Consider the following 24,164-nt stretch of genomic DNA (forward strand, 5'->3'; position numbering starts at 1 on the left):
TTGTAAAAAAAAAAAAAAATCAAACCAATTGCTAAATAACTGTTCTCTATGATGTAAGTTTAAGAATAGGTTGGGTGCATGTTGCAGATGCACTTGTCAGAAAGAGACTTTACATGGTTGCCAGCCTCTCCTCTCTCTCCAGAAGCACCAGCCACTCCAGTAGTACCCTGTATAGGATAAATATCAGAATAAATATCAGAATGTCACAATATATGATGTGACTATCATAAAACTATCTGAATGTCTTTCTTTTTAGCAAAAACTGGGGGAAATGATTGATTACATTAACTCTACATGAATCTCTAATAGTTCTCAGACACAGAAGAGAAAACAGTCTTGTTGAACAGAATTAGGAGAGGAATTACCTGTTCACCATGAACTCCATCTAGCCCATGTTCTCCATCATCTCCCTGTTAAACAGAAATTGGATTAATAAACCATAATGACTAAAGTAGGATCATCAATACAGTTCTGTGTTAAACAGACATAACAGTGTACTTATAACAGTATAGTATATGCATTACACAGCATTAAAACTATGAACTGTATGCTTTGATGATGGCATATATAATTTCTTTGGTTTCCTGTGAAGATGAAGTGAAAGAACATCAATGATTTTTCTGTTACTCACTGTATCACCTCTGTAGCCTCTTCCTCCCTGCAAATGTCAACATCCATATATTAATTTCACAGTTTTTATCCAAAACATTGATTCCAAAATATTTTAGAATCATTCTGAGTACCCTACCTTCAGGCCTCTTCTGCCCGGGCACCCCTGCACTCCTTGAGTTCCATTTGGGCCTGGAGGTCCCCTCTCTCCCTACGGACAACAAACAGGTGGTTGGACCACAACTCGGAAGACAATCACATGGTAAACAGCATGTTGATGCTTTCATTAGTGATATTTTGAATTGCATACATCTATAACATGCTGTATATACTGTACACACATACAGTTCTCTGGTTTGACCTTCAGACCTCAGGGAACACCCTAGTAAGCAAACATATGTCTCCTAGATGACTGCAAAAGATCTAAACATCTTAAAATATATAATGTTCCGTCCATAAGGTCTTATTTTGATCTTAAAAACATCAGTGTCAAAGGCATATTTGAGTTCTATGTCGGGTAAAGATCATAACATCTCAAGTACAGTATATTTCACTCCAGTTAAAACACATTACTTCGGTCATTTTAACATTGTTTGAGTGCTCTTCTGTTAGCAAAATGACTGATTGTACTTGGAGTTTGCACGTGACTCATTATGACATAATGAGGAATTTCTGGACTACTTCAGCTAAGCCTAGTTTGAAGATCAGAATGGGACGTTTGAGAGACGCTTTCTGAATGAGCAAACAATCTCTAGAATACGTCTTCCAGCTGTTCCACAGATCATTTGCACTCAAAAACATAAAAACGTCTTTAACAGCGACTCATTGCCAGACATATTGCTGAAATACATCAGCTAGCTAGATTTTATGCATGCCAACTAGGCTGTTAGTTACCTCTAGTTTTTACAAAATCTTTGTGAAGCCTCACTGGAGTCCTGGTTTTAGCACCCCCATCTCACAAACACATTTGCACGGGTATGTAATGTAATGATGAATGAAAATGACACTTACAGGACCGCCCTCTTCTCCGGGGTATCCTGCATGGCCCTTTGACCCTGGTGGGCCCTGCTCAGAAGATGACCAACACATTTATTGGAATCACATAACAAGCACAACACTAATGTGTGAAAGGGTCATAGCACAAACAGGTTAACAAACAAGTAAAGTTTTTTCTTGAATATATATAAGAAATGTGTTTATTTTACACAAGGACAACGAGAGTCTTGGATCTCATGTTGCACCGCAAGTTGTTTAGTGTCATTAGAGTGTAAAATAGAAGAGTAGATTGAACTGTGTTAGGTTGATGCAATGCAATGTTTCTTTTATTACATTTGACAGACAATGGGCATGTCAGATATATTTTCATAATATCTATGAATGTTTAGTGGACTGTAGTGGATCTTCATGTAGTGTAAATAATAGAACATTATATATATAAAAAAAGCTATGGTCATGTAAGTATTTCTGAGCCATTCAGTGTGACCTTACCTTTGGTCCTGGTGGTCCTCGTGTTCCTCGAAATCCATCTTGGCCAGTGCACTTACACATCACACCACAGCACACCCTCTCTGTCGCTGTATCCTAAAGAGGTGCAGACGGAAGTTACACAGGGTAAAAAGTCAAGCAGGAATGACTCAAAGTTCAAAAACAGACAAGCTACACTAGACTAGACATACAATACCATGCACAAATAGTACATTTTAAGCTTGAATTCTCACCAGCAATTGAACCTATTCCAAAGTGCAAAGCCTTTCCCAACTCTTATTTCAACCACACAGTTAGCAAAACATGAGAAGACATAAACTGGGTTCAAATAGCATTTTGTGTCAGACTTCACAAGACCCTGAGTGAAACCCTAAAGAGTAACACCAATCATTTGAAACTCACATTTTCTTCACGCCAACACGTTTCAGAAAGAGCCCTTGTCAGCGGATCCATTAACGATTCGTCTTAAACGTTTAGCATCCATTCCCACACGACAACATAACACTGAATAAACGCTCAATAAATGGTTTTCACTGTAAGAGGCCTATTTTTTTGTGTGTGTGGGGAAGGGGTGTAGTATTTGTGCTTGAAATGCCCATCCGTACTAATGGCTAGTAGAACTCGCACCACAACTACATGGCTTAATTTTATGTGACACAACGTGTTACAAATAACGCGACATTGAATAAAATGCGGTTAATAGATGGGTGCTGTCAATACACTGGAAAATACTAATAGTGTGTCGTAGTGCGACCGCACACTCCTGCCCTGTATAAGCGACCGCTAGTGCACACAAACACACATGGTTTTGCACAAACGCTCACACACAAACAAACACACAACTGATTGCACAAACTTCTACAAAGTTGGAACCATTTATTTAAATGAACTAAGTTGGTGCACCAACGGTGTCTCATTGAATACGGAAATGGACTACGACCGATTGGGAGCTGGTCGGTCCGACACAAAGAAACACAGAACATTTATTTTGGTTCCTATCTTAATTACACTGCTAATTCCCTGGAATGGCAGTAGGGACACTGGGCCTTTGAAAAGGTTTTTTTTTTACATACCTGGGACGATGATTATTTGTTACATGGTTATTTTTTTGATGTTTTAGCACACTGAGAAATATCATGTTTATGTTTCAGGGTCTGTCTTGTCATTGTTTGATTTTTGTGTCTACCCTTTTTTTATAAATGGTGCTGGCCACCTCCTATATACAGTATGTTCATTGTTCTGTCTAGGGGAAGTGTTGTCTTGTCAGGTATGTGTATATGTGTGACCCTGGTCCTGCTGATACAGCTGTACCTCTGTTTTTGAGAGGCTTAGCAGGTTTTCTTATTAGACTGCTGAATGTTGTCTTCTGCTGATAGAGGCTTAGCAGGTTTTTCTTTTCATTAGACTGCTGAATGTTGTCATCTGCATATTGAGAGGCTTAGCAGGTCTCTTGGATATTTTTGGAAGAATATTAAACCATACATATCTGTACCGTATAGCTTTTTGGCCAACCCACATTTTGACGGCAACCCAAGGCTTGGTCCGCCACGATTAGTATACTGTTTTGATCCTGGAGTGCTGTTTGGAATGCTATTAATTAGGTGCTTTAGTTTCAATCTGGTATTTAGTCCCACCAGGATCTTGTGAGGATTTATTGTGACACCTGCAGCCAAAAATGACTGAATTCGCTGCAAGAAATATGTACCATACCTAGTAGTTCTTCTGTATTCCCCTAAACAACAGTATGTCTTTTTAGTTAGTCCATACGACTTACAAAAACATGTGAATACCAAAATAAGGGCAGCCAATACAATATTTTACAAACTGTACATACAAAACATAAAGTGAAGAACAGTGAAAGCTAAAGATTTGCATTAAAAGTTCTTACTATTTGTTTTAGTATGGCGCCGTCCACATTTTGCATCCCGATGGCCAGAGGATCCTTGTAGCCAAAACCTCGCCCAAACTCAACCATCTGAAGCTCATGGACATTTTTGGCACCCTCCAAAGCCACCGTCAGAAGTGCGTGCACGCCTGGTTAATAATTAGAGAAACAAAAAACTGTTGAAACTCTGTGTGTGTGTGTGTCTGTGTGTGTGTGTGTGTGTGTGGGGGGGGGTGGTAGTAAAACTAAATTCAGACACAATGTAATTCCATCAATACTACGCTGCATCCATCCAATGTGTCCAATACAACACAACATCCTTCAGGTTCCCCATCCCTCTGTCCCTGAAAGAATGCTAAAAACGTGCAATTTCTAAATCCCATGATGCTTATACATATAACCTCCCCTATAGCCTAGTTATTTGCCCTCTATCAATGGATTCTCGTAACATTTCTCTTCAGACTAAATACATCTCATCACAATTTCACAAAGCCACAACTTAAAGTAGTATCAGCACAATTATGACATGTTATAACATGTACAGTATATTGCCATCTCGACAGGTCAGATGTAACTTTATAATGAGACTCCGGAGACAACTTGTTGCTATTGTGGTATTGCAGGCTGTCAAGAGTCTATAGGGTTCTGGCTGGCTTTCCTCCTGAAATCTGTCCGCACCTTGATAAAAGCTTGAATCTCTTTTGCTGTTTGAATATGTACTGCTACTCTGAACCCGGCCTACACAAGGTGTTGGATTGGTTTAGAATATTTCAGACACACTCCAGACATCGTTTGCATCCTTAATTTGTTTCAAACTTATCTTCAAACATGGTTGTCTTCAGACGTATATTGTAATAAACATTGTGGATCTGTTAGATGTAATGTTATGCATGTCTTATGTCTGGCGCCACAGATTTTTAGTATGTCACCAATCCGTATTTGAAGACATACCACTGTTTCTCAGATTTTCAGACTGCAGCTGAAGCTTCTCAATCGAATCATCAATCCCATCAGTGAAGATGATCAGCACCTAACAAACGTTAACAGATCACAGTATAATCAATGATGTGCATGCAGTTAAATTAAAATATGACAGGTACGTTAATATGTTTTATCCTAATTCATGTATGAATTTATCTCCTTGTTTCACTTTTACTAGTACTTAACTTGCACTTTTTGCACTTTTTCGATTTCTTATGTAAAAAAGTATTTATTGTTACACTAGGTCTCTATCTCCGTAGCTTGATTGTTCTCTCCCTTGTACATCGCTTTGGACAAAGCATCTGCTAAATGACTAAATGTAAATGTAAATGTTGTTTCTGACTCTCTCTCATCTCCTCCTCCCTTCCCTTCTGCACCCACGCCCCACCCCCTCTCTATCTCTCTACCCAGGTTGCTTCCTTTTAAAACTGAGTTGTGTGTGTGTGTGTGTGTGTGTGTGTGTGTGTGTGTGTGTGTGTGTGTGTGTGTGTGTGTGTGTGTGTGTGTGTGTTTGTATGTGTATGGAGTGAGCTCTAGGGGGTTCGAGCTCTGGGCTCTGTAAAGTGCCTTGAAACTATTTAAATTGTTATTGGCATTATGTAAATGAAGAACAATTAATTGAGTTGAATTTAATTGAATATGTGTTCAACAACTCTGGGTGGTTTTACTGTATGATGAGTGGAACAAAGCTGATTATCAATATTTTACTGTATATGCATTGTGTATAACTAATAATATAAATTTCATCTGTTGCTCACAGTCGGACTTACCTTAACACTAGCAGTTGAACGACTGAACTTTTGTTGAAACGACATCAGCAGCTCCGCATTGAAGGTGATATCCTCGCTTGTCTTTAACGCCAGCACCTTTGTCACCACTTCTTTGTTGAATATTTCAAATTTAAAGTCTTCCAGCATGTTGCCCTCTTTAGAGGCCAGATGGAAGCCAATGTGTGTCTTGACACTTGACCCCTGTGAGCAACACAGGCTGTCTAGAGAGGAGATGCGTTCAATGATCTCAAGCAGGTAATTCTTCAGTTTCACTTGTCCACTGAATAGTGATAATTCGGTCCTGCTGGAAATATCAAATCCGATGCCAATGTCTACACTGCATTCGGTGGCTAAAAAAATAAAATGGAAGTACATGTCAACATAATCACTGACTAAGAAGATAAATCATCAGTCATCAATCAATCAGAAGGAAAATCTTCAACTCAAATATCTTACGTTGATCAGCTGGCAAACAAACACTTTCCACCACTTTTGACTTGATCTGGTCAAGGACACCAAAGTCGTGCACAATGAAGACCCTGCTCTCTTGGCCAGCGATCTGAATCAGCTCGTCCTGGTGGAATCTTCCCACTCCAATGACAAACACATCAACGTTCATGGCTCTCAGCAACTTAGCCTGTTCTACCACGTCGTCCTGTGAGGAGCCATCGGTGATCACAACAAGGTTCTGCGAGATGCCCATTTTTCTCCGACTTCCATTTTCTTCCTTGAAGTACCGCTTCCGAGTGAACTCAAGGGCCCTTCCAATATATGAGCCTTGTCCTATTTGATCAATGGCATCAATTCTCTTTTGTACGTCGTCTTCGCTTGCAGTCTCATTGAGGTGGAACCCTTTTACCGGGAAGGCGCTAAACTGAGCCAAGGCTACCTGTACAAACTCAGGTTTGATGAGGAAGCTGCTCACCAGGCTTTTCATAAACGTCTTCATGAGGCTGAAGTCATCGGCACTGATAGTGCCAGAGCTGTCTGCCAGCATGACCAGGTCCAACTCCTTTTTCTCACATGCTAAAGAAAACATTAACATTAAAAATTAAGTAGATTTGTATTTTTATGTCATTTTTACACCTACATTATTAAAAATAGAAATGTCTTTTGAACTGCATTCACTTTTCAATACTTTCTTTAATAAACCTAACTTTCCTAAAATAATTCGGTAAATATGCTTGACAATCATTTTTTACTGTCAGTAACAATGGCATGTATTCATATAGCACCAGTGAGCATTGAACATTAAGGGGCCTTAAACATTAAGGGACATTGAACATTAAGGAGCATTGAACATTAAGGAGAATTGTCATAAAATGCTCTTCAGAAACCAAGGCCTCAACCCCGCTAGACCAAGCACAAAGGAATCAGCGGCAAAGAAGAAAATTCCCGTTAAACAAGAAGAAACCTTGAGCAGAACCTGACACAAAAGGGGTAACCTATCTGCCTGAGGCCGTTCATTTAGTTAAAAAAAAAGAGGGCTTACCTGGTTTGATGTCTTCACAAAGCTCGTTGGAGATGTTCATGTGCAGGGAATCCAAAGCATCAAAGTTGTTCACATAAAATACCCTTCTTTTGTCTCCTGTCATTACCTGCAGCTCACTCTCTTTGGCCCCTGCCACTCCAATGCCATATATCCTGATGCCATAATTCAGGATCTCCTTAGACCACACAGGCAACACAACAGGGTCTGTGGCTGCTCCATCAGTGATGATGAAAAGGATCTGGGTTACGTCTTTGTCACGACGGCCGCCATGTGGTTGCCCAAAGTATTGCAGTGCATAGCGAAGGGCAGCACCTGTGTAGGTGTTCCCGCCTGGTTGTGGAAGGTTTTCTATCGCTTTTCGGACTTCCTTTGCTGTTTTGTAGTCATTCAGTGTGAACTTAGACTCCGGGTTGTCGGAGTAGACGATGGCACCAAAACGGACCTGGTCCTCACCAACGTCTGTGGTGTTCACAAGTGAGGTCATGAAGCGTTGCATGCTCTTGTATTGGGTCTGATTAATACTGCTGGAGCCATCAACCAGGAAGATCATGTCTGCCACCGCTGTTCGTTCGCAATCTAAAAGGGAACAAAAACACGACACGGGCAAATGTATGTATGTGAGAGAGTGTGACTGTGTGAGAGAGACAGTATTGACAGATTCATGTTGAAGATGAATGTTGATATTGATATTTAGAACTATAACCATAAGAGCATGACATCTTATAGAGTTTGAAATTTAAAGTTGATACACTGACGATGTAATCTATGAACAAATACGGAATCAGCTTTGATAAAGAAATTTGACTCAAAAGCCCTCTGACATTTCGGATGTCTGATCTCTTTCTATTCAGCTTAGGCCAAAAGTAAGTATATTTTCTATCTCATTTGAAATGCTGGTCATTTCATTGGGGACTACAACTACTTACTAGATTCCGGGTTACAGATCTTAACCAAGATCTCATTCTCCAAAAACTGGAGGGCATCAAAGTCCGTCTCAATATACACCCTGTCCGGGATGCCACTGATCTCCTTCAGTTGGGTTACATTGGCGCCCCCCACACCAATGGAGTAGATCACAACGTTCTTGTCCCTCAGACTCCGCGCAGGCAACGCAACGGCATCCTGAGCCTCACCATCTGTTATGACAATAAGGATCTTTGGGACATTGGGACGCCCACCCTTTAAGGCGTCAAAGTACTGGGAGGTAAAGGTGAGCGCTTGGCCAGTCAGAGTTCCCCCGCCCAGTTGCTGCATGGCGTTCACCTTCTGAATGAGGTCATTGTGGGTTTGGAGGCTGTTGAGAGCCAGCTCCTCCCTCTGGTAGGTGCTGAACTGCAGCACACCCAGGCGCACTGCGTCTGGTCCGATAACGGAGCGCTGAATCGTTTTGTTCATGAACGCCTTCATCTTGAGGAAGTCTTCACGGTCTATGCTCCCAGAGCTGTCCACCAGGAATATGACATCAGCCAGCATCTCCTTGCATGCTGTATAGGAATAACCAAAGCTTGATCAAATGAATTCAGTCCACAGAACAGATGCTGTAAATATCAATATTAAGTTATAGGTAAATGGTGATTAAAAAACTTGGAAAAAAAAACAAACATTTGGCTCACCTGCTGAAGAGCATATGTCTGTCACAATATCGTCTTTGATTGGTTTGAGGGCATCAAAGTTACTAACATAGAACTTCCTCTTAGGGTCACCACAAATGTCCAACAGCTCGTTCTCATCGGCACCCTTTATGCCGACGGCATAGATGGTGATGCCCTGTTGGCGTAGCTGCTCTGCTGGCACCACAACCTTGTCATGTGACTCCCCATCTGTTACTACGATGAGGTACTTGGGCACCTCATCACCACGGGCCAGTTTAGCGTCCTCAAAGAGTGGGCTCATGAAATTTAAAGCATCTCCGATATAGGTGTCACCGCCAGTTTGCTGGACAGCAGCCACAGCACTCTCCAAAGACTTTGTGTCTGTGTACTGGGCCAGGTTGAACTCCAAGTTTGGCTTGGTTGAGAACTTTGCCAGGCCAACACGTACCTGGTTTGGTCCAATACGGAACATCTTTATGAATTCCTGAACAAACTTTTTCATGCGGTCAAAATCATTATAGTGAATGCTGGAAGAGTGGTCAATCAAAAAATAGAAATCTGCTTCCTCTGTTTGGACACATCCTAATAGAAAAAAACAAAAAGCACATAAATACAAATATTCAAATGGAAAAATGTTCATGTCATACATTTGCTACTTTCAAGCACTGCAGTGGACACCGACCTTGTTTCTTTGGTTTCCCTGGTTTTTTTTTTGTGATATCATGACAAATTCTTCTCGTCAGATTCTTCTCCAAGGAGTTAAGTTTCACAAAATCATCAATTGTGAACACATAATTTCTAGTTGGGTGGGAGGCAATCTGTCCCAGTTGTTTCACAGAGGCATTTTTAATTCCCAGTGCATAAACATTAACTCCTGAATGGCGTAGTTCCAGGGCTGGGGCACTGACATTGTCATGAGACTCGCCGTCCGTGATTATTATAGCTATCTGTTGCACGCCAGTGTCACGCCGACTGCCTTTGTCCCTGGTAAACATTTGGTCCTTTGCCAATTTCAGAGCAGCCCCTGTGTATGTGCTGCCTCCATGGTATTGCAGCAGCTTTATGCTCTGCAGGACATCAGTTTTGCTTTCATGAGTGTTCAAGTAGAACTCAGGCTGAGGTTGATCACTGTACATAACTAGGCCCACTCTCACAGCCTTTAAGCTGACTTCAAGCTCCTTGAGGAGGCCGGAAAGGAAGTTCCGCATTAGTTGGAAGTTTGCATTCCCAATGCTGCCAGATCCATCCACAATGAACACAATGTCTGCCACTTTGGCTGTTGTACACTCTGTAACACAGATGACAAGAGGAGTGAATGAAAAGCAATGAGGATTCAATCAAATAGTTATCAGAAACTAACTGCATAATACATTTGCTGAAAAACACAGAAAAAAATGAATGAATGTTGTGTCCTCCTGGCTCATTAAGAAAGCACATCTTGTGAAACACTGGGTCACTGGACCATTGCTTTTTTAAGTGGTTGTAATACCAATATTAGCCAGCAGAGACTGCTATCCGCTAACATATTATCAAAGTAGTGACCCAGACAGAGAGGCAAGTGTATGGCAGTGAAGTATACATTTATGATTTGGAATCTGCATTTTGCTCATAATATATGGTGAAACTTGCCTACATATTTCAGAAATACAACCCATCGTAAATAAATTATAATAATACCTACCACTCGGAACTTTGAGGATCTCCACAGAGTCAATAGCAGTCTTGATGTCTTGTATTATTTGCTGAACGGGTTCCCTTAAATAGATATAAGGCGTTGTTGTAATGGTGGAAAGTTCATCCTTGTCAGCTTGGCCAAGCCCAACAGTAAGTACAGTCACACCTTGGTCTCTAATAACTCGTGACGCTTTGATCACATTGTCATTTGATTTTCCCGAGGTAATGAGCACCAAATACTGTTTATATCCACGGGCCCCATTCTCAGAAGAGAAAAGATTACGGCGGGCATATGTTATTGCCTCTCCAGTGTTACGCGTCCGACTTCCTGCCAATCTCAATCGTTTCACATGTTCCCCAACATCAGATTTCGCGCTGTACTGGTTCAGCTGAAATTCCACTTTAACAGTATCGCCAAACTGAGCCAAGCCCATGCGATTGCCATCAGTGTTTATGTTGAGTTGGTTGACAAGTCTAAAAAGAATGTTTCTTATGGCCTGAATCTGTGACTGGGCCGAAGCGTCCACAAGGAAGACAATATCAGCATATCTTGTTGCCAGACCTGAAACAAGTCAAAAAAGAGAGAATTTTACAATATTACCACAATTATCTAATTATCCACAGAGGGAAGAAAAAGATAATTACAATGGAAATGTATAAATAATGTACCATTTTCACTTTGTTTATATAATATAGACCTTATTAGTCTGTAAGTTTCAAAGCAGTAAGACCACATTTGACTTTACCCTCTGTTTGGATCTCCACAGAGGTGCAAACTGTTTTCAGCATGCTGTCCATTACAGTCTGCAGCTCCTGGTAGTTGTTGATGCTGACCAAAAAACGCTTGCTAGGGCTGTTGGCGACAGATCGCAGCTGCGTGGCATCATAGTCGCCGACACCTATGGTGTAGATGACAACCCCTTGTCTCCGCAGCTCCAGGGCTGGCCCTGCCACGTCATCTGAGGAGCTGCCGTCTGTGATCACGATGGCAATTTTAGGAACATTATCTCGGCTGCCCCCCTCTGGAGTGAAATAGGTCGTCTGAAGGAAGGTGAGGCCCTTCCCTAAATAAGTTCCTCCTTGACGATACCGGAGTTGGGTAATTTCTTTGAGGACATCTTTGTCATTGTCATGATCCTTTAGCAGGAACTCCTGGTAGGTTTCATCAGTGAACTGTGCTAGGCCTACACGCACCTTGTCTTTGGCTACAGTCAGTCCACTCACAAATGAATGAAGGAACTGCTTCATCTGATTAAAGCTATCATCACCAATGCTACTTGAGCCATCCACAAGGAACACAACGTCCGCAATGGTTGCCTGTTGACAACCTGAAAGGATAGAAAGATGAGTAGGTTAACCTCTGAGATAGTGATAGAGTATTGCAAACTATTGATATCAGATTGACATCATGATTTCTTTTACAATCTACTAAACTTAGTTAGACTAAGAGTCCTAACTTAGTTTTGCGAAATCTTCTAGTACTTTTAGTATTTGTATTTGCAGGATATGACACTGCACGGCCATAACATCACCTTCTTTATGATAATAAGTGAACAGCACTACCTTGAGGAATTTGGGTGATCTGCCGTTTGGCCTCCTCCACGGTGGTACACAGCTCCTGGACGATGTTCTGAGAGATGCCCTGGAGAGCACTGAAGTCAGAGACGCTGTACACATGCTGGTCATGAGGCTCACTGGCCATCTCCCTCAGCTGCTCTTCATCCGCATCTTTGATGCCGATGGCGTACATGGTGATCCCCTGATTCTTCAGGCTCTTGGCGTGTGGCTCAACGGTGTCCTGCGACTGACCATCTGTGATGACAACAGCAATCTGGGGCACATTTTCTCCGGCACGGCTTCCTGCTCTTTCCACAAATTGCTCCTTCAAGATGAAGTCCAGTCCCTTGCCAGTCATTGTGCCTCCACCCAGGTATGGCAGCTTGTCAATGTAGTCGAGAATCTCTTGTTTGTCCTGATAGGTGTTGAGGTTAAACTCAGTGCGGGGATTGTTGCTGTATTGCGCCAGGCCAATGCGAACATGATCAGGAGCGACATCGAAGCTGTCTACCAAAGTGTGGAGGAAATCCCGGATACGCTGGAAGTTCTCAGATCCAATACTCCAGGAACCATCAACCAGGAAGACAATATCAGCCACAGCCTCCTGTGTGCATACTGGGAGAAAGATACACACTCATCAAAGTAAGAGTAAAACGCAATCGGATTGACAATTGTCACATTCACATTTTTACTGTATGGTTCATAGAACACATCTAATCTATCTGTTGCAGGATGGACATACATGTACCTGTTTTTTGTGATGCACTGAGGAGAAAACAAGATGCTATGAAGACAGCACCCAAAAGAAAAGGACTCTTTCCCATCCTCACAGCGTTTCGAAACCCTGCAGTAAATAAGAGGCACAAACAACAACGATTTTGTGTGAGGAAGTTACTAATATTTTAATTGAAGGTAGACCATGGTAGTCACTAACATGGATTTAAAAAAGGATAGCCATCCCTCCCTGCATTTTAAGCACAATGCATTTCCATTTTTCTTTAAGCTGTAAGATAGAAAGCATCTGGCATGCACACACTGTGGATCTGGAGGGAAAAAAACAGAGAACACCACTGAGAGGACAGCAGAAGAAACCACAGCTATGTGATGCAGGGAGATGCACGACATCTGTGAAAGCCAGCACGCACAATGTGAACAATGTGTTAGTTGAAGAATAGTACACTTTGTGTGAGATGCACAATTTCGTGGGGATATATGCAAATAACGCTTTTCAATAATGCCTTCAGTATTTTGATGTTTCTGATTACAACATTAAATCTTGCTTCAGTTTCCCTGTTTGAGGTCCACATTAAAAGCTCTGATTTCCTACCTGTGGCGCTATCACCTTCAGAATTAAATAAATGATCATGAACTGTGAAGGCCCGAGTTGAGTAAATCTTGTTCAAGCATACAAATATGTCAATAGAATATGGTTGTTTTAATAAATGAATTATCCATATATGCACACATTTCCAAAACGATATAGATTATCTTCATATCTCATCACATTTTCAAGAGCACCTGCCTCTTGAATAAGTTCTTAGCTTTGAAACTTGTGAAGTAATTATGTTAATTGTAACTACTTGTAATTATTACTACTTGTAACTACTAAGTCAGTATTATAAGCAGCAGCCCAGACACTATCTCGCTATGGAGAGGCTGTACGTTTGTGCAACCATCACCAGCACTAAACAGCTGCTAGTACTCCTTGCTCAGGAAGTTCTTGCAGTAACTATCAATGTACTAGGCCATTCAATATTCTCAAGACCGGCAAAGAAAGCACAGAGGTTCTCTGGAGCCATCCAGACGCCTCAGCAGTATTGGTATTAAACTCTCCCAAGTCTGTCAAGTTGTCAGCCCTCTCTCACTCTGTGGAGCTCTCATTTATCAAGCGGCGAGACTAGGCGTGGAGTGGAGTGGTCTTCTACAGGGAGTTGCCTTAAAGACATCTGTGAGCATTTGTTACATAATGATGTGATTTCTTTTGATGTTCAGCATTAGAAAAAAAATTTAATTTCCTCTGGAGCAAGTCTCACAGGCATGCCATCCATCACCAACACGAGGAACAGAGGAGAAGTCCGCATTTGCATTCTACTCCTAAGCTTGGATGGGGTCCGCTAATGTAAAACACTCCTCTTGAGGGGTTATTTCTCACTGTAGAATAATGAAACTGAAATCTGCAAGGAAATTCCTGCAGTACTTGCCGTAGGCCATATATGAATGATAGTAAGTAAAGAAACAAAAAGTGGATGTGCTTGCTGTTGTATACATTAATGGCTGTAATTAGCATTTAGCCTAGTCGTTTTTATCAGGCGTGGTGCAGGGTATGGTCAAAATGGCCAGGCACATTTCCCTTCCTAGTATCTATCCAGCTAACCTTTATGACAAGTAATAAATACTCTGTAAGGACTGTGTTTGACTGAAATTTAAATCTGCCACAGGCCTGCCTTTAGGCCTGTGTTAGGGACTGCCATTCCTCCAGATAAGGGCCAGCTGGACATAATTAAGAATGTGTCTGAAAAAAGGGAAACATTATGGGGGGTTGCTGTGGGGTCAATGGCCGCAACATCCGTCTGTCGTCTGAAGACCAAAGAGGAGTCTACTCCGAGTCATTTATTGTAGGCTTGGATTCAGTCATCCAAACCTTTGCATAATTACAACATGTTTATTTATTCTCCACAGGAAGTGGTTTGCCTCCAGCTCTCTACGAAGACTGATGGTTTTGGGGCCAGTTGGCCAGTTGTTCAGCTAAAGAGTCTAACCACAAACACAACAGTCGGTCTGAATCAAAAAGCCGTTTGTGGCAAAAACATTAGAAAAGTCAAAACATTTAGTACAGTATACACAACTCATATGATAAAAATCAGCAAGCGTAAGATGTTGATAAAACCCCTAAAGCCCTTTGTAGTGATTAACACAATAGGTAGGTCTGATTACAAACGGCTTTTAAGTTTCACTTACAGATAGAATAGCATTATCCCATAGTTTGTTCATTGGACAGAATGATGATAAAAAAAACTCATCAGGCTTTTGCCATCAGCCAATTAGCTGCAATGGCCAGGACAATGTACAGACTATGCATGTCCAGAGGAAGTGTAAGCTCTTTTCATGCACGACACACCACATTTATACCATCAAAACATTTTCCCTATCACCGTATGGGAAAATAAAGGGGTGCATTGCTAATAATTCTGATATGCTGACAGCCAAATGTGTAGTGGAGACAGATGTTTAAAGTTGTGAATGTAAACAGATGTTACTTGGTCCTCTGGATGTCTGTAAAAAAGACCAAAAACAAGAGGCCACCCGTGGGCCAACTTAACATGCTTTGAGGTTTTTTGATTACTCAAATAATCTATCCAATGCATGAAGTAAACGTCAATTCACTTAGACCTGCCTTTCAGATAAACAATCCTTGAAATGCACAGCAAGACTTCTTTTGACGTTACTAGGTTGATGAAATATCTTTGAATATTTGTCATGCCTTTTCTGCTTCTACTGTATATGAAATGATCAGACAGAGGAAAGCCATTCATGAACGGATGCTGCTCTCAGACAAGCTTTGCTTAGAGAAAGCTATCCTACTGCGTGAAGACAAACGGTATCTGCCAATGCAATGCACATAATCATACGGAAGACGTGATGAAAAGGTGATAGTAATTAATATGGCACGTGCAAAAATGCACTAGATAGTACAAATACATTGCACAAAACATAATTTTTGCTAAGACCACAAACAGCTTTTGATTCTTTCCGCTTTAAGGTGAGGGATTCTTATGTGCTGCACACTGTATGAACAGGAAGCCCTAGTCGCCCACTAACATAAGTGCTCCTATGAACTCTCTACATGTTGCTTGACTGCATGGGGTAGAGGAGAGCAGTGGTGCTACACCTTGATTTTTTAGAGGTTTGTGTGGCAGTTATGTCGCTAACACTTATCTGTTTATATAGCTTACTGTAAATGGGTACTTCAACATTCATTAATAACAACTATTTGCTGCAAAAGCACAATAAGTACCATAAAACCATGTTTTTTGTTTGTTCATTTCCATCTAAAACATGACCGGTTGTACAGTTAGTCACTTTGATAATCATCCGTTTAACTGCGCCCTTCAACCACCATCTCCCTCTAGACACAAGCACTCAACACTAAGCATATATGCATTTACAAATACAATGCACAGTCAGGCACTATACTAACTTGATTAAAAGGAACCCTTTAATTCATGCGTCAAGCATCAAACCACACTTGGTGATCCACCCCAGCATTTACTTAGGTTGATACCTCCCCTACACAGGACATAGACGTTGCATTTCTTTGAAGGAAAACATGTATACTACCTGTGTATACTGTTATATTGTATTCCGCAGTTATTCATTCAAACATGTTCCTGTAAAGAATATTAAAGATGAACGATGAGCAATTTATCTGAACAGTTTTAGGATTTCATAGTGAAACAAACTCGGCGTTTTCTCCAGTTTAAATTTAATTAAATTCCCTGAGCCAGTACATCTTTTGATTTTCCGATGTTTAAGGTAGCTAATTGGCGATATCCTTGGTACAGGTAAAACAGGTAGCATTATCTGACATCGTGTAGGTTTTACGTTTTAAACCTTTCCTAGACATTCAAGATCCTTTTGCAATTAGACAAGTGATCTAAAAAAAAAAAAATCTACTAAAATACTACTAAATCACGTTTAGTCTTGTTCGTGATTCTGACTTGCTAAAGTCAATGTTTATGACTAACATGAATATACAGAATAACATGCAATTATCTTCCCTGGTAAAGTTTAACTACACAGCTACTCCTGCTAATTTGCAACATCGACACCAAAAGGAGTGCGCGTAAACAGACTACAGTTCACTTACATTGGCTGGTGTACAGTTGATAAACTCCGTATTCTTGCTTCCAAGCCTGGGTCTCAGAAGAACTAAATGTGGAGAGGGTAGCACTCACCCACACCCCGCCCAGATATGTAGATCTTTCGTAATAAGTTATACGGGAATCATTCCCCTTTTCTCAAGAATAGACTGGATGATTGACACTTTCCGTTTAATAGGGTGTCCTCATAAATAATTGGGGACATTTCATTGGTTCGTTAACATTTGCAGCTGAATAATGTTGTGAAAAATCTATATTGTGAAAAAAAAATTGTGGAATGTGCCAAGTACGTATATTTGCTCAGTTTAAGCCAGAAAGCACGGCTCTTCTAAAGTATTACAAAGTTTCAGTTTTGTGTGGTTTATGAGGGCTATGCATTGGTGAGGGTCATCTTTTAAGATAGCACAGTGGTCCCCAATCAACGACAGAAGTAGACCTGTATATGTAACTGTACATTTTCCTGTTCTTTGAGTTTACAGTGTTTAATGTACAGGCATCAAATTAGTACTCAAATTATGAAATTCACATGGCTGCTCTTTTAAGATCAATCCTAGAATTCCACATAACTGAACTAGAACAGAATGTGGAGCTATTTGCATACAGGTTCTACCCAGTTGGACTAAATCAGCAGTAGATATAATGCTATTATACTCTTTACTTCTTGAAGCAGATCTGAGCATCACAATCCACTTTATGCTTAGGGCATAACATGTTCTTATAGAAAATGCCTCAATTACCTTTTTATATATATATTTCATTTGAGCAAGTGAAGTGGAATTTCGTTGCTAAATATATTTGACAAGGCTTGGATTAATTAGGTGTTCATGCCTAAGGCTTGTCATTCTTCAGTGCAGGTGGACTCTGATGATTTGAAAATAACCCCCTTTTTCCAAATGTGGCTGTACCAATACAGATTACTGCATAATTACCCGATTATGGCAGTAGCTGAACTAATCACATCAGGCAGGCTTGCATGCAGCAATGCACATGTATAGGCAGACACATGCAATAATCATTTGATCAGATTCACCCTTTCCACTTAATGTTCGTTATGGTTGAGTGGAGCCCTTGGAAGGTATTTGCTAACGGCAAACATGCTATAAGTGGTGCATTTTTTAAGGGTCCAAATACACAGACCACAATATTTCGGAAGAAATTAAAGGCTAATTTATGAGTACCTCATTCATGTCCAATAGTATAAAGACTAGATGTAGAAAGTTGCTTTTAACCAATGTCACAAGTGAGACATCACGTTCCATTGAGAGAGAGAGAGAGAGACAGCTTTCCATTTCTTCCTTCATGCCATGGATCTGTAGTTTAGCCCTGATGCAGACAGTTTCAAAATGCTTTGCAGTGGGACTGTTCTCCCTCAACTCCCTCACTGCTGTGTCTGAAAAAGAAAGTCAAAATGTAGGACTGACGCTTCACCCTTATTTTGGCTTCATGGCATTATGTATTAGGGAATTTAGGGATTGTAATGAACATTTTATAATAACGTGTAAATTCCTGAGCTGACAATTTTGTGTTTTCAAGAAAATCCAAGTGTTATTATTCCTTGCAACTAAAATCTCACCTGATGCATGAGGTGAACTGGATGGACTAATTATAATTGGTGTTATTCTTTGCAGTTCTTAACAGGTACTTGCTTAAACAAGTATATAGATGTAGTCCTTAGAGCGCAGATTCTGCCTTGGGGTACTTTTATTCTCCTAAGTAATGGAGAATGAATGGGTGTCATTCTTTTTGAAAATAAGTGAAAAAAGGAGTGTTACCTCCCGCACCTCCCCATGCATGCATGAGAGCACACACACACACACACACACACACACACACACACACACACACACACACATACAAACATATACCTACGCACACACAAAACTCACCCCTCATGGTGAACAAGTCACAGCCCGCTCCTGGCTCCAGAGTTTCCCTTGCACACAATGCTTAGGGAAAGGAAAGAAGATGACAGAGTGCTTAATCCACCAGTTGACATCTCACATCTGAGTCGCTGTTTCCTAAACAAAGGGTATAGTCTCAAGGTGCAGGTCGAAAATGTAAAAAATAGACAAAATTGGGGATATATTTTTGATGGGGGATTAGGGTCTTTTAAGGTGCAGATGTTGCCTGTAGGACACGTGTTTCAAATACATTTTTATGACACTCATCGACACAAATTTGGTAATGCATTTACTTAAAGAATCGCTGCAGATTTGCAGTTCTATAACTGTGAAGATGATGTCACATTTTAGGGTGACACTGCATCTGTCAGCATCTATCATGGTGAAATGCAATGCACGCATTTCTCTGCGAGCTTATAAAGAGAGATATATCGCCAAATATAAGGATATAGTGAAGTTGGCTCTTCTTTGCTTTGTTTAACATATAGCTTTTTCTAATGATTTATTTATAATAATACAGTCATATGGGCTTTTTTGTAATTTTTTTCTTCATCCACCATAATTGTCAGAAATACACAGTCCTTTGCACTTGTTTTCATACTGATAATAAATGCAAAGATACAGCTAACACTTTCATCACATCACTCAGCGCTCCAACCTGACACATGCTTAAGAAGATCATGAATGAAGACTAACTTCATGTTTTTAAAAGAACTACCCACTGTTTTCCAAGCTCCTTCCTGGTCACAGTCCTGGCCTTTTGGTGACTCCAAAACATGTCTTTCGCTGTGACTGACAGAGGGAGAAAAGGAGGATATTGTTTCTGCTTCTTTTCTAAGGGGACCTGGCATGTGTGTCGAGTAGATATTTGTACATAGTTGCCTTTTCTTCTGGTCAAGTGACTTGAGTTAGAATGTCCTGTCTATATGTTAAGACTTGCAGGACTTTTAGATGCTGGCTGGAAACAAAATAGGGAATTGACAGATGGATGAGTTTGTATGGAGACAGACACAGGTATCTACATGCTGACTCTCCAGCCAACATCAGTTCAGCCTGAAGATTAGATAAAGAGAGTTTGCAGGAGAAAGGGAGAGAGACCAGGACAGATTTGCAAGAGATTTATCTAAACCTGGATTAGTTCACCTGTTTCTCAGCACAGAATGTAGAGTTTCAAGTTAAAAAGTTTAAGTATGATCCTGTAGCAGAAAAATTGTGCTTCTTATGCCATGGTCATCCAAGTTACAAAGAAGGACACTTTAACATGCTGTGAAATTACAGTTTTTCTCGATTGATTACATTCAAAAATTGGAACTTATGGCACAATGACCACAACCTGTAACTCATGTGCCAACTCCCTAAACCAATTCTGCTAAACTATAAGCACAATTATGTGCTTTAGACACAAATTTCAATTGTTAACCGCACTTTCTTCAAAACACAACACACAATTATGTGCTTTAGACACAAATTTCAATTGTTAACCACACTTTCTTCAAAACACTAAACACCATCCTCTCTACTTTGCACACTTCATCAATGCCAAAACCTCCTTGTGTTCAGACAGAACACACTGCTATTCAATTGGCAAAACTTCCATTTCAAAGGCTGTTGTGCAATTTTAAATCAAAGCTTTAGCAATATGATGGCCACAGGTTAGCTCCTGGTTTGGAGAACAATTGATGGCAACATTGAAGTGAGAGGTGATCAGAAAGGCAGAGGAGTGAGAGTAAGAGGAGGAGGAGGAGGAGGAGGAAGAGGATGAAGAGAAAGAGCAAGAAGGAGAGCCATTATCTCTGATGAGATTTGGGCCACTGTGGTCAACCATATGGTCAACCATGGTTTGACCATGCAGGAGGCTGGCCAGAGGGTTCAACCAAATATAAGCCGCTTCTCAGTTGCATCCATTCTCTGGACATTCAGAAGAGGGAATAGGTAAGAAACACTACTATGACAGGAAAACACTAGTTTGAATGCCTTATCAGGAGCATAGTATTCTTGTATTTTCCATTGTACTGTATCTGTAAAATTACGTAAAACAAATACAAAGTGCAACCATTGATGACCAAGACATATTCCTAAACATCAATACAGTGAGCCTAGCCACAGTGGACTGTGTTCTAAGGCGGAACACCTTGAGAATAAAGCAGGTGTACAGGGTGCCTTTTGTCAGAAACTCCGACAGTCAAACAGTTATGCTATGAGTATGTGCAAGTAAGTCATATACATTTTCACAACTGATTGCGTCCTATCAGCACTGACACATTACTGTACTGTATTGTAATCCAATCCAATGTTACAGTTTTTCTCGATTGCTTACACACATGAAGCATGCCTCGTTTTCTCAAAACTCTAAACACAAATCTCTAAACCACTCACACCAAATGCAACAACATTCACAACACTGTGTAGGTCTATTTCTGATAGCACATTGTCAATATTGTCTTGAGCTAGAACAGGATGCAGTAGTTTTTTGTCCTTTTTTATTTTACATTTTTCTTTCTTTTTTTTGTTGACTGTACTGGCCTATATCCTATTGTTTGTTCTGTGCAAATCATTTACACATTCATTTGTGTTTGCTGTGATGTATAGTCTACAGCACTTTTGGAAAAAATAAAGAAATATTTTAGTTGTTACTGTATATTTGTGTGTTGTTTTATATTTGCGTAAAAACATTATACAGTTATATTTTACTACAGGAGTAAGCGTATAGTAACATAATGTTCCTGATAAGGCCTTCATACTGGTGTTTTCCCATTTCATAGTAGTGTTTTCCATTGAGCACATCAGTGTTCAATCGATGCTTAGAATGTCTACTCATATAATGGGCTGTGTTTGTCATTAGAAAACAAAGTACCCTTTTAAGGTGACATAACACTGTTTTGAAAGCAAAGTTGCCTTTTGCAGGATGTATAAAGGGTTTTGCATTTTGTGTGAGTGGTTTTGGGATTTGTGTTTAGAGTTTTGAGGAAACGAGGCATGCTTTCAAAAAATGTGTGTTAGCAATTGAGAAAAACTGTAATGGGTCACTTGCATTTAGTGCACACAAACACCTTTAACATGCTGTGAAATTAATGGGTAACTTGTATTTAGTGCATACAAACATAGAGATGTAACCAAAACATTCAGGTTACCAAAACTAATATTTATCTTTCAAAGACTCACTGGGCTTTGAGAAGGCTGCAAAATATTTGTGAGAGTAGCTTATATCTTATTTTGCATGGCCAGTACACAAGAGGTATACAGTACATTCCAACATAAGCATTCAGACCCCTTCACATTTTGTAATGTTGCAGTTCCCTCGTCAATCTACACTCAATACCTCATAATGATTAAACAAAAACAGGATCTTAGACATTTCTTGCAAATGTACTAAAAAGGAAAAACTGAAATATCACACTGTGATCAGACCCTTTACTCAGTTATGGTGAGCAGATGGATATCATTTTCATATCATTGTGGATATTTCAGTACATTGCCCCATTCAGCTTTCCCACAACCCTGACCAGTTGCATAGTCCCTGTCATTGTTTGATGCTGCCACCACCATGCTTCACCGTTGGGATGGTATTGGGCAGGTGATGAGCGGTGTCTTGTTTCCTCCAGACATGACGCTAAGAATTGAAGCCAAACAGTTCAATGTTAGTTTAATCAGACCAGAGAATCTTGTTTCTTACAGTTTTTAGGGTCTTTCACTAAGAAGAGGCTTCTGTTTACCACTCTGCCATGAAGCCCAGATCAGTGGCGTGTTGCAGTGATGGTTGTCCTTCTGGAAGTTTTCCCCATCTCCACACAGGATCTCTGGAGCTCCGCCAGAGTGACCATCGGTTTCTTGGTCACATCTCTTACCAAGGCTCTTCTCCCCCATTTGCTCAATACGGCTTTCCAAATCATCTCCAAACTATTGAATTTACCACAGGTGTACTGCAATCAAAGTGTAGAAACATATTAAAGATGATCAAGAGAAATGGGAGGCACATGAACTAAAGGGTCTGAATACTTGGTTACTTGTCAGTGTGATATTTCAGTTTTCAGTTAATACATTTGTCATTATAGGGTATTGAGTGTACACTGATGAGGGAAAAACATAATTTAAAGCTGCAAAATAACAAAATATTATAAAGTGGAGGGGTCTGAATACTTTCTGAATGCACTGTATGTTTCAAGAGCACTGAGGCCCAGAATGAATCATGTTTTTAGCTCTCTGCACTGTAGGGTTTTTATATTTAATATGAAATTCTAGTTTACATGAAGAGAACACAATTTTGAGTTTCTTGAAAAAGAAGCAGCCTAGACCACACCAGTGACCCAGCTTAGTGTGGCTCGCAGTGCATATACATTGTTTAAGTGACATGGTGTTAATGGGCAGGAGTTCAGAATGTCTTACAGGCTTGAATGAGGTAAGTGAGAAAAAGAGAAAAAAAATGCATAGTCTGACATATTTTCATAGCATGAAATGTTGTGCCTTATTTTGAAACATTTGGACTATCACTTGGGAATGCCTTGCGTTAATGTATGTAAAACCATCAGCATTCATCATTTTTATGACACACACATGATTAAGTTCTGTGGCAAAGTGGCCTATACTCTCCGTGGGCAAAAAAAAAAAATGATTTTTCGACCCATTCACAGTGTGAAATGGAGATGACTTGTGCATGGGCAAAGGCCTACACGTGCGGCTGTCACACGCACTTTCTGTGTAACACCCGGTGTAGGACTTTCTGCAAGGAGGTAAAGGCCACATTCGACTGGTTGCTTTAGTGCTGTACTGGGCCAAAATGCTGCTCCCATAAAACTGCATTGCCATGAAGTATCCTGCGGAATAGAGTATAGGAAATGTTTGAAGGCAACAGTGATGAGGACATTTTAACATTTGATTGCAGTGCACAGTCGGCTTGTCTTTCGGGATCACGTTGTCATAGTAGTCCACCAAGATCTTTTATACTCAACTTGTTGGGTTGAGTTGAGCTTTTTGTTCACTGCGCTGGTAGGCCTGGCCTGAAAGTGCAGTACGACGGGGGACTAGTCGAATCGACCATAATACTCTAGCGTTAATACTCTCAGGTATGCCCTGGGCTGAACTAGCCAACATAGCATCGGCCATTGAAATGAACACGGGTCATACATCCTCACTCTCACTCACTTAATATCAGAGACTTTTTAACATCTCCAATTCCAATTGTCTCTACAAAATCTCAGAGTTGAAAACATGTCAAAATGCTAGTTATGGTTATATGGTTTATTTTCCCATATGCCCCTTCCATCAATTTATGTAGGTGTAAGAAATGAACACAGATGTTCAGTGCTGATGCCTGAAACACGTCTGTACCTGGCCGGAATAA

General features: G+C 40.4%; 1 protein-coding gene across 2 annotated transcripts in view; it reads right to left on the reverse strand.

Moving 5' to 3' along the window:
* The window catches only part of col6a4a (collagen, type VI, alpha 4a), a 29,213-nt gene extending 12,204 nt beyond the window's left edge, over positions 1 to 17,009 (reverse strand). The window contains exons 1-20 of one of the 2 annotated variants that reach the window (XM_031576441.1): positions 16,913 to 17,009; positions 16,384 to 16,433; positions 12,794 to 12,889; positions 12,052 to 12,660; positions 11,235 to 11,816; positions 10,496 to 11,050; positions 9,497 to 10,102; positions 8,836 to 9,396; positions 8,149 to 8,706; positions 7,223 to 7,798; positions 6,187 to 6,756; positions 5,731 to 6,080; positions 4,931 to 5,009; positions 3,983 to 4,128; positions 2,098 to 2,190; positions 1,621 to 1,674; positions 749 to 820; positions 632 to 658; positions 366 to 410; positions 114 to 167 (exon numbers count right to left, since the gene is read on the reverse strand). In XM_031576441.1, coding sequence (XP_031432301.1) covers positions 114 to 167; positions 366 to 410; positions 632 to 658; positions 749 to 820; positions 1,621 to 1,674; positions 2,098 to 2,190; positions 3,983 to 4,128; positions 4,931 to 5,009; positions 5,731 to 6,080; positions 6,187 to 6,756; positions 7,223 to 7,798; positions 8,149 to 8,706; positions 8,836 to 9,396; positions 9,497 to 10,102; positions 10,496 to 11,050; positions 11,235 to 11,816; positions 12,052 to 12,660; positions 12,794 to 12,869 — 5,613 coding nt within the window. In that variant the 5' untranslated portion in view covers positions 12,870 to 12,889; positions 16,384 to 16,433; positions 16,913 to 17,009. The remainder of the gene's footprint in view (positions 1 to 113; positions 168 to 365; positions 411 to 631; positions 659 to 748; positions 821 to 1,620; positions 1,675 to 2,097; positions 2,191 to 3,982; positions 4,129 to 4,930; positions 5,010 to 5,730; positions 6,081 to 6,186; positions 6,757 to 7,222; positions 7,799 to 8,148; positions 8,707 to 8,835; positions 9,397 to 9,496; positions 10,103 to 10,495; positions 11,051 to 11,234; positions 11,817 to 12,051; positions 12,661 to 12,793; positions 12,890 to 16,383; positions 16,434 to 16,912) is intronic. The other variant, XM_031576442.2, reaches the window with a different exon arrangement.
* Positions 17,010 to 24,164: the final 7,155 nt, after the last annotated feature.

This window comes from Clupea harengus, chromosome 11 (assembly GCF_900700415.2).
Source record: "Clupea harengus chromosome 11, Ch_v2.0.2, whole genome shotgun sequence".
NCBI lineage: Eukaryota > Metazoa > Chordata > Actinopteri > Clupeiformes > Clupeidae > Clupea > Clupea harengus.